The sequence below is a fragment of the Leuresthes tenuis genome, unplaced genomic scaffold, assembly GCF_036924035.1.
Source record: "Leuresthes tenuis unplaced genomic scaffold, fLeuTen1.0.hap1 SCAF_2, whole genome shotgun sequence".
Lineage (NCBI taxonomy): Eukaryota > Metazoa > Chordata > Actinopteri > Atheriniformes > Atherinopsidae > Leuresthes > Leuresthes tenuis.
Window position 1 is genome coordinate 10,639,035 of NW_027325356.1, and position 10,006 is coordinate 10,649,040.

The 10,006-nt window shown below is 41.5% G+C and overlaps 1 protein-coding gene across 3 annotated transcripts in view; it reads right to left on the bottom strand.

Moving 5' to 3' along the window:
- LOC140301609 (transcription initiation factor TFIID subunit 4-like) overlaps positions 1 to 10,003 on the bottom strand; it is an 82,635-nt gene extending 72,632 nt beyond the window's left edge. For all 3 annotated transcript variants that reach the window (XM_072380161.1, XM_072380160.1, XM_072380159.1), the window contains exons 1-2: positions 8,624 to 10,003; positions 6,882 to 7,036 (exon numbers count right to left, since the gene is read on the bottom strand). In XM_072380161.1, the coding sequence (XP_072236262.1) occupies positions 6,882 to 7,036; positions 8,624 to 9,989 (1,521 nt within the window). In that variant the 5' untranslated portion in view covers positions 9,990 to 10,003. The remainder of the gene's footprint in view (positions 1 to 6,881; positions 7,037 to 8,623) is intronic.
- Positions 10,004 to 10,006: the final 3 nt, after the last annotated feature.

Here is a 10,006-nt window from a genome sequence, read left to right on the forward strand (position 1 = left end):
TTTCAAGCATAATTCAATGCAGAGTGTGTGAATCTAAATTAAGTTGGTTCTTCCTGTAACTCTATTTTGCTGAGAAAAATTAGGTAACCCAACTGGCATTTGATTTAATTTGATTTGATTAACATCCAACATGTTAATTGATATGACTAATGCAACAAAAAAAAGAAATTAGCATAATAAGCCATCTGCAAAGACCACATTCCGTCTGGAAAATTGCCTGTTTATTCCCGGTGTGTAGGATGACAAGCCTGACTCTGATGTGATGCAAATGGAAGCATTTCAGACCAACAAGAAAGTCAATTAATAATATCAAGACTATAAACTGTCTAATACAGCCTATTACTAACTAAAAATATGTATCAATATCACATCTGTCTACCACGGCATATTATGTCCCACTTTTTATTCAGGAGAATCTTTTTCACTCTGAGCTTTAAAATGAATGGCGCTGAGCAGGCAGAAGTAAAGTTATAAGCTGTTGGATGATTTAACATTTTTACAACAGAACTGATGTACATCCCTGAGAAATACCCTTTGAAAGGTTGAATTATTGAAAACTATTTTGCCACTTATTTCAGTCTCATTATGTATATGTATCAATCACACTATTCTATCCTACAGCAGCAAGTTGAAACTTACACAAACTTTTGTTGACTGCTGTAGAATGCATGTTTAATGTGAGCCCTATTGCTGCAACTACAAACTCGCCATTAGGAGTCAGATAATCTAACTTGAATTACATTCATCAACCCCGACTTTCCTATTTCACGCCCTAAATGTCAAATCTTAATTAATTGATCTAATAAAAAGAACTTTTAAAGAAATTATTCTGCTCATTTCTGTTCTGACTTCCCACCAGTACATTACATTGAGCATAAGTTCCACTCAGTGCAAAACAGAATGACAAAAAAAAGAAGTCACATTTTATTAGGCAGGGCCAAGAAATCAGAGTAATGCTCTGATAGGGATATAACTTTGAATAAGCACAAATACTCCAGAGGTGGAGTGGGACATAACGCTGACAGATTATAACATTTTTAACCATATGAAAGTGATATTGGAAAGGGGTGTACATTTAGACGTGGATGTTATTTGGACATTAAAAAGAACCAAAAGTAATCTGACATGCCAATCCTCAAATACTGTGTTTCATTTTGTAGTTGTGCCTTCTCATTGATAATTCTTGTGCTGAGAAGAAAAAAGGGGAAAGAAGGACAAAGAAATAGTGAAAAAGAGATATTTGTTACCATTACAACACAGAAAACTTAGACAGATAGTTGGGAGTCAGTCATGAAATTCGTAGCCAGAGTAAGTTCCAAATATGTGGGAAAAGAGACGCAACGAGACATGCGAAGGTACAATGCTACGGGATGAATATTAGAACACAAATAATAAGACAAAAAGAGTATTTACAAAATACTCATAAAGTGGGTGTTCACAGCTCAGGGTAGCATTTTGAATGCATTAAAACAAATTAGATTGGTGGAATGGGTGCCAAATGCCACAAAACCAATCTGATGCCCAGCAGCTCATCAGACACACACACACACACACACACACACACACACACACACACACACACACACACACACACACACACACAAACACATAGAGGCTCATAAACACTTCCTGGCTGCTTCCCTGCTATCATGTCTACTGGCCAAGACAACCCAGGAGGGCCTCTGCACTGACCTCTGGCACTTCTATTCACAGACAGGCCAAAGCACAAACACACACACAAGCATTTACAGATATACACACACACCCACACTCTCGCAAATGATAAACTACATGCATCTTGCACACAAATGAAACGAGACACACAATCTTGCAAAGGCCAGGAGAAAGAAGGCAGCACAGGAGGGAAGAAGTAGGATAAGAAGAGGAGGAGGAGGGAGTTTTCCCTCCACTAAAAGTTTTGTACAACCAAACAGTTGGGGGGAAGTGGGTGTATGGCGGATGAGGGCATAGGGGATGCGGGTGGGTGCAAGGAGGGGGGTGGTAAGAGCCATGGGGTGCATCCCACCCCTAGCTATGCCCCACTCGTGCTCATTCTCTCTCCCTCAGATGCACACAAGCACACTCCAGAACCAAAGCCTTGTTAGCTTTTTAAAATAATCAGGCAGTTGGATGATGAATGATTTAACAGGTATGGAAGGAAGGAAGCTCAGGATGCCTTCCGTTTCTCCCCTCAGGGCCATGGGAAGAGTGACAGGCCGACAGAGGGGTTGAGCTTTGGGAATAAACACCATTCCCTTTCATTTCACTGCTACTGCTTTTCCTGTCGAGATGGCAAAGCCGCGGCCCACTAATTTGTCAACAGAGTGACTGTGAGAGACGATGACAATCTGCGACTCTCTTTTGAGGGGTTCGTATCAGGATGGAGACAGGTTGACTGGCTACAAGCAGATAGGGGAGAGCCGTGTGTTGTTGTGTAACTGATGCAGACTTCTGTCTATAACAAAGTCTGTGAGATGATGGACCCTGATCTGTCAGAGACCGACTCTCACCAACATTTACAGCTTTTCATGAGTAAATAAGAGGGCAGAAATATTTTTTAATGAGGACAACCACTCAATTTCACATCTGAAATTTATTATACAGTCTGACAGTTTTTACATCTTTTCTGCCACATTATTCAAGTCCACACAAACTCTGTTTCCTTTTTTATTCATAGATTTTCAACACTCAGAACAGAGGTAGTAAACAGACTGCAAACAAGTCTTAAGGTTGATCATAATGTTAGAGGGACAACAGCAGCAGATATCCAAGCTGAAAAAAAACCTATGAAATGCTGCCCTCTACTGTCAGTCTTTTGTCTTTGCAGTTAGTGATATAATGAAGAGATGCTACAGATCTCAAGGAGGACTTTTTACTGCCGCCATAAACAAGACTGTGTTGCCAATTCAGTTTTACATTTTTGAGAGCACTTGGTCTTGAATGAATATTGGATTTCTGTCTCAGGTAGTTATTGTTATTTTGTTAATTAGCCACATGATTGTCAGCCGTGCAAAGAGTTTCATTTTCTCTTTTTTGTCAAGTGAAGCCAAGGAACATGATTGCTGTCACAAGAGTATGCTGGAAGCTGTGTTTATTCCCAAATGCATTCATAAAAACCTTACTGACTGGTCAATCAGTCAACTGACCAGCTTAACCAACTCAGTTTTACTAGAAATTTTATTGCAATTGAGAGTTTTGAAGTTTTTTTTAAGTTGACAACGTAACCTGATTTTCAAATTACTAGTAAGTTGATCAGTTTGTAGATAAGAAGGGGATGAATTCAATATTTGAATGAACTAATTGTTTGGATAAATGGTGGCCCTGAAGAATGAATCACAACAACAACAACAGAGAATCCACAACAACAAGGCACTGACCTGTTGAAAAAAAGTTGGACTTTGACCAAAACAATAGCAACTAAAATATAGACAAAACATCTTGTCGTGTACGGCAGATGCACAACTTTTAATCCTAAGATTGATAACTAAAACATCGGTTAAGAGGTTAAGACTCTATTTGGCTGTGCACACCTTGCATGTACTCTCTTGTCACTGTAGTGCCAGCATCACCTCAGTTGTCCTATTTGATTTACAGAAAAAAAGTGGGGAACCTAATTATTGAAAGTAATTAAGTTCCGAAGGTGTGCACCCACCAGCATAAGCATAAGTTTTCCAATGACTAAGCTATCCACAGGTGATAATAAGCAGATTCCAATTAATGATTCAGTAGCTCGTTAAATTTTGATGAGAGGACCCCATGGAGTCATTAAGAAGCTTTGAGATGTTAATTCACCTATTAATCTCAGTTTGATCTATGGATAAAATAATAAAGAATATTAATTTGTTATAATTACACAGTTTAAGATATTAATCATACCCCAATTAGGAACTACAACTACGCCATGCATTTAATCAGGTGGTGCACCCCCAACATCAATGGTGTGAACCCAAGTGTAATGAGATCAAAGTTTCTTAAATTTAACAGTCAAATTAGTTTTCACAAAATTCACCAGCTGTGGCATTAACACTGACGGAGATTATGCAAAGCTGAACAGACTAAAGAGTTCCTAATAAGTGGCCAAATGTTTGCTTTCTAGACCCAGAAACTGCTGCTTCTTCTTTTCCAACTAGGTGCCTAAAATTGTGCATAACAATGTAATTATTATTGTTCTCCTTTCCTGGAATAGAATAACATCATCTATGTGAAACTAACAATTTCGGGCCAACAGAAAGTTTATTTTCTTTGTCAACTGCAATGGGAGGAGTATTCCTTCAAGCTTTTTTGAAGCTAATAAACATTTCATTGGCGTAAGATGTGTGTTAATAGAACTGTTGCACGGTACCTGCAAAGTTTTACAAGTACAGATTAACAATGAGACTGGCTTTCTGGTTCATATAATGTTGTGTCTCTTTTATGCCTAAATTCAGCACCAGGAACTGTCCCTGGTCCAACAATATTTTCTGCTTCTCTGGAAAAAAAACTCCAATAGTACAGTATTTCAATAATCCATGAAGACTCCATTAAACAGCCACCAGTTCCCTTGATTAGAGGTGCCCTTAAGTGCTAATGTGTTGAGTAAGAAGATGCTAAAAAATAATATTACTGAGCCCACCTCCCTGGTGGACAGTGAGACCTTTGTTTGCTGCCAGGTATCCTGTTCTGAGTCATGTTTTTGACATTTATTCTTGGACACATCTTACATTCTTGCAGCAACATCTGGACACATGGAAAATCTAAACTTGGTCTTTGTAAAACTTCATAGATGTTGGCAGGTTACTGATTTTTTAAGCCTGCAGCAAAGTGCTTGTATGCAATTAGATCATTTTAGTGTTGCATGACAATTCTGTCTATCCATTCATTTTCTATAACAGTTCCATCCAATTTAAGGTCATGGGAACACTGAAGCCTATCCCAGAGTTAGAGTGCACCCTGGACAGGATGCCAGTCCATCACAGGGCTGCATGATAATTCCTTGGAGCTATACATCAGTAATAGTGTGGCTTTAACCTGAGGGGCATTGAGCAGTCAAGAGAGGCCAACACCACTTACATGTATACACGTTGTGATGGCAGGGAAAACAGACACAGATGGTGAGGTGGAAAACTCAAGCCAGGTTGTGGAAAATGAACGGCTTCTTGTCAGAGAGCCACTTCATGACAAACTTCATGTTACTTGTGCTTCAGCTCGTCAGCCATAACTATTCCGTAAGCATCTTTAATGCTCAGTAGTAAAAGATAGAAGCGCTGTCTCATCGTGACACTTGGGGTCAGGTGTGTAACCAAATCTGTTGAAATACAGGTTCACGTTGGGATGCGGCAGGTGCCAAGGTTAAGGAAAGTCTGTCTAACCTTTCCACGATATCAAGCAGAAGTCCTTTCTGACTCAATCACAACAACAAGACGGGCTGATTGAATCATCATTCCCCATCAAACTCGACGGCTTAGATTTAAAGAATGACTTAACAGTGTTATGTTTTCTACAACTGTGCATAAATCCTCCAGTAAAATTGTGGATTTCATATATACATTTTATAAAGCTTAAATTAAGTCAAAGTCACTCTTTCAAATGATACATCTGGCTGGGGGATTCCACTGATTATCGTGATTATTTTAGAAAAGTGCTAAACAATCTGTCTGACTGCTGTAAACATGGATTATGTGCACTGTTTTATAAATGAGGACCCAAGCCTCCAGTTTTACAGCTTGTTGAGTGCACAGGTTGCTGTGCTTCCTATAATAATATTTATGATCATTCTATCTCTATGACTGGCTACCACATAGAAGATGTCACCTAAAGATCAACAGCAAACAAAGGGTTCAACTCTTCTGTTCCTCCTCAGTGAAACTCCATTATCACCATGGCGATATCATCTCGGACGGTAAGAAACCTGAGAGTGACCCTGGATGACAAAATGACATTCTCAGGAAACACAGTTACTGTAGCCACTTCTTGTCAATTCCTTCTTTACATGATCAGGAATAATCACCATCTCCTCACCAGGCTAGCATCCCAGGTAGTCATCAGCTCTTCTACAACGGTGGCTCCGACCTAGCTGAGCGAATGCGCGTTACATCCCACTTATACTCTAATCCAAAATGCTGCCATTACCTGGTTTTTAACCCTCAGATTTTTCCACAACATTCATCTTCTCTGTTCACTAGACAGGCTTCCACTCCCTCAAAACATTGGTGCTGGCCCACAGGGCAAAAAAGAGAAATGCTCCTGAATACCTACATAATGGGACATTTAGTTGTCCCATCATTCACAGAAGAATATGGTTACCGGGGGCTGTTCTCTGCTCTGGCTCCACAGCTGTGGAATGAAAACCCTACTGGTGTCAGGACAACAGAGTCACTCCTCGTTTACCTGTCGCTATGAGCTCAACTTTTCAGATCCCATCACGATTACTTTTTCTCTGACCACTCGAACAAAATTATTAAAAAATGCAACGCCATGGAGCTATACGGCCTGTCCTTCCCAAATATCCGTAAAGTGCAATCTTCTACAACAACCGTCCTTTACCCTCTTATTTCTCCTATTTGTAAATGAAAAAAACAAGCAATGAGAATGAGAGTTGGAATATAAGACAAGTTGAAAACTTGTATGTGAACTTTAGATCGTTAGTTTGTTCTAACCCGCATGGGAAGAGCCAGGTTAGGATTAAATTTGTGCAGAGGAATATTTCAAACCATTTGTGTGAAATGTTCAAATCAGATGGTGCTTAACTGGAACGTAAAATAAAACCATGAGTCACAGCTCATACCTGCCAAAACAAGGAATGCCATGAAGGTCGACCAAATACACCACATACAGTGACACACTTCTCCTCTTCTTGTTCTTAACTTGCTGCAAATCATGCCTTTTCTGTAGCAGAGTCTCACCTGTGGAGTTGTCACTCGGAAGGATGTCCCTGTGGTGGGGGTAGCAGGTCGTGGAGAGATGTTGTTCTGGGCCTGAGCTTGAGCTTGAGCTTGAGCCAATGCCTGCTGAGGAACCATTACCAACTGGCCTATCTCCGTACGTACCAACACCATCCCTAAAGAAACACAGGAAGAGTCATCAAATACACCATATCATCACTGCCACGATAGCTTGTTTGTGATATTAAAACCACGTTATGATATTCAAACCAGGCTATCTTTTTTTCCCTCTGATGTCGTCCCCCTCACCCCTCCTGATTGAAGCTGATGGACGCCCTCCTCCTGCTAAAAAGGTGTTTCTTCTAGCGGATGCCATGTCTGCTCCAAGGGAATAGTCGTATTTCTGTCTTTGAAGGATTATTTTTCCAAGTTGCTCTACCTCTTTCCCCAAAATAAATTCTACACCTAATTTTTTTGATGAATAAATTACTGAAGAAGATACTTTTCTTGAGGTGTATATGTAAGACACTTGTCTTCCTGTTAATCTATCAAAAGAAAAAAGTGAACACGTTCCTTGGGTTGTATTCACTACCCCCCACCCCCCCATGACTTTAGGTGTGTCAATGTACTAATTTAACCTCGATTTACAAGGATATGCTGGAAAATTAACATTCCAAGAAAAGCTCAAAAATCCTGTGAGACATTAGAAAAATACACAAATGACATTCTGAGATTCAGGAACTTGACTGAAGCTTTCATTATGAACTCAAGTCTACATTTATCATAATAGCACACTTCACCCATGTCACCCATGTCAGGTCAAGATCAAATATTTTATTCAACATTTGTTTATCGTTTCAGAATTTCCATGGAGTGAAAAAGACACAAGTTCAACAGAAAGTTTAGCAGCCTTTCCTGCTCATACTATCAGACTGAACTGTTCATTCTGAGATCAGATGACTCAGAGCAGCAGTACATATAACCATTCTCACCACTGTCCACTGTTATTACCTGCTCTTTTTTTATACATGATCCTTCATGGAGGTTACAACTTTCGTGAGACAGCTACATCAGGGCTACAAAAATGATGCACTATACTGACTGAACTATTATTTTCTACCCAGAAAAAAAGGTGAAGGTCTGACACCTGATTCAGGCTACCAGAAAGCTCTGAAATCTATATAAAGCATATGGGGTGGCAGAGCCTTTGATGCAGTTCTTGGAATACTAAAATAGTTAAAGTCATTAACTTCCCCAATCTATTACGACCATTCTTTTCAATCTACCCACAATATTTTTGACAAGATGTTCAGATCTACTTTAAGCACCACAGAGCACTCTTTGCCCATCAGACTTTATCAAAACATCCAGTGGATCCCAAAGTTTCCTTGGAGAACTACACAGAAACGTAATGCAGACTATCTGCATTACTGACACTCCAGGTTTGCCATATGTGCATTGCTTTTTTGGGCTTTTGACAGCATGTCCACTTTAGATTGTTGATATTGCTGAGATTTAGCCTGAAGCCCATTCAGGCTAAAACTTACAGCACTGACGGCGTGGCTTCCGTGAATAAAAACATATCACAAACTGTATTTCGTACCCCAAAACAGACAATACAGAGATAAAAGACCAACATGGTAGATGAGAAGCAGATGTATACAATACAAATAAACAAACTTGAGGACCTTTGACAGCATTATTATAACACAGGTATTAATAGCACCTCCTCACTGCTCTCCTTGCCCTCTTGCAAACCTTACCCGGTGGGATGGTAAACCCAGGGGGCAGCTGAATGGTAGTCTGCGGTTGAGGTGGTCTGACAATCAGCTGGGGGGCTACCATCCTTTGAGGAGTTGTAAGTCCAGAACGGGGTTGAGACTGTGCGGAGGTGACCACAGCAGGTGTTGGAGAGGGAGCTGTGGGCCTGACCACAGTAATGGTGGCTGTCACTGATGTAGTCTGAACAGTTCCACATGCAGAAGTAGTTGCCATCCCCGTCACACATGCAGCAGTTGTAGCAGAGCTCAAAGGCTGGGTTACTGTAGTGGTCGTTGCAGCTGATGCTGTAGTTGTTGCTGGTGTGACAACAGGGGAAGCTGAGGATACAGTGTTTATTACAGAACTGACACTACTAGACTGGCTTGACATAACAATTTTGGACTGACAATCGTCGATTTTGGAAGCCCCAGTATTCGTGACCGTTTTGCTGAGATCTCCCTGGGAACCTGAAGAGCTAGCGGGTCCAACACGAGCACTCTGTTGGACCAGGGCCGAAACACTGGTCCCGTTCCCGTTTTGGGCAATACTGGCTACAATATGATTCGGGAGTCTCTGCAAAGCAATGGTAGGAGTGCCCCGGTCGAGAGCGATAGCCGATTGACCTACAGGCAGGCTTGCATTTGACAGAGTAAAAGTCGAAGTGTTGATAGAGGATGTGACCGGTTGAGTAGAGTTTAGTGTTGTTGCATTGGAATCCACAGAGCTGACGTTTTCGCCCACCGCTGTGTTGCTGTTCCTCCTTGTCGTTACAGCTGAGCCGTTAAAACTCTTTGTCCGAACCGAAGCGCTCCTCCTTGGGGTCGTTATTCGTTTTCTCGGTGGGTTTGCCTCTGTCGGCGTCTCACCTGAGCCCGGGGTAACCTTAAAACTCCGGCTGGATGCGGTGCTGATGCTGTCTTGCGGAGATGCCAAAGTTGACACACCAGATGCGGTCAGTGTTGTGATGGATGCTCCATGTGATTGCGAACCGCTGCTAGTGGCGTTGACACAGGCAACCGAAGTGGTGGAAGGCTCACCAAAAGAAGGAGTGCAACCTAGTGAAGGAGACGTGACAGTTTTATCCGGGCTAACGTCTTTAGAGTTGATCTCCAGGCGCATATCAGGTTTATTACGCCGTCCTTGTTGTTGTTGTTCTAGTGTTGTGGTGCTCACTGGAGCTGGTAGCGTTTTTCCTAAGTGATGGTTGGCAGGGGCCACAGAGCCAGCGCCTCCGTTTTCGTCTGTTTTCCCCACTGGGTTGCTTTGCCCAGCAAGCTGTGACTCCAATGAGCCCACTAAGTCGCTAACAGCTTTTTCATCCACCTCTGAAAAGAGCATATCTTCCAGGGGGTCGGAGGCGCCCGCCATCTCTGATCACTGATAAC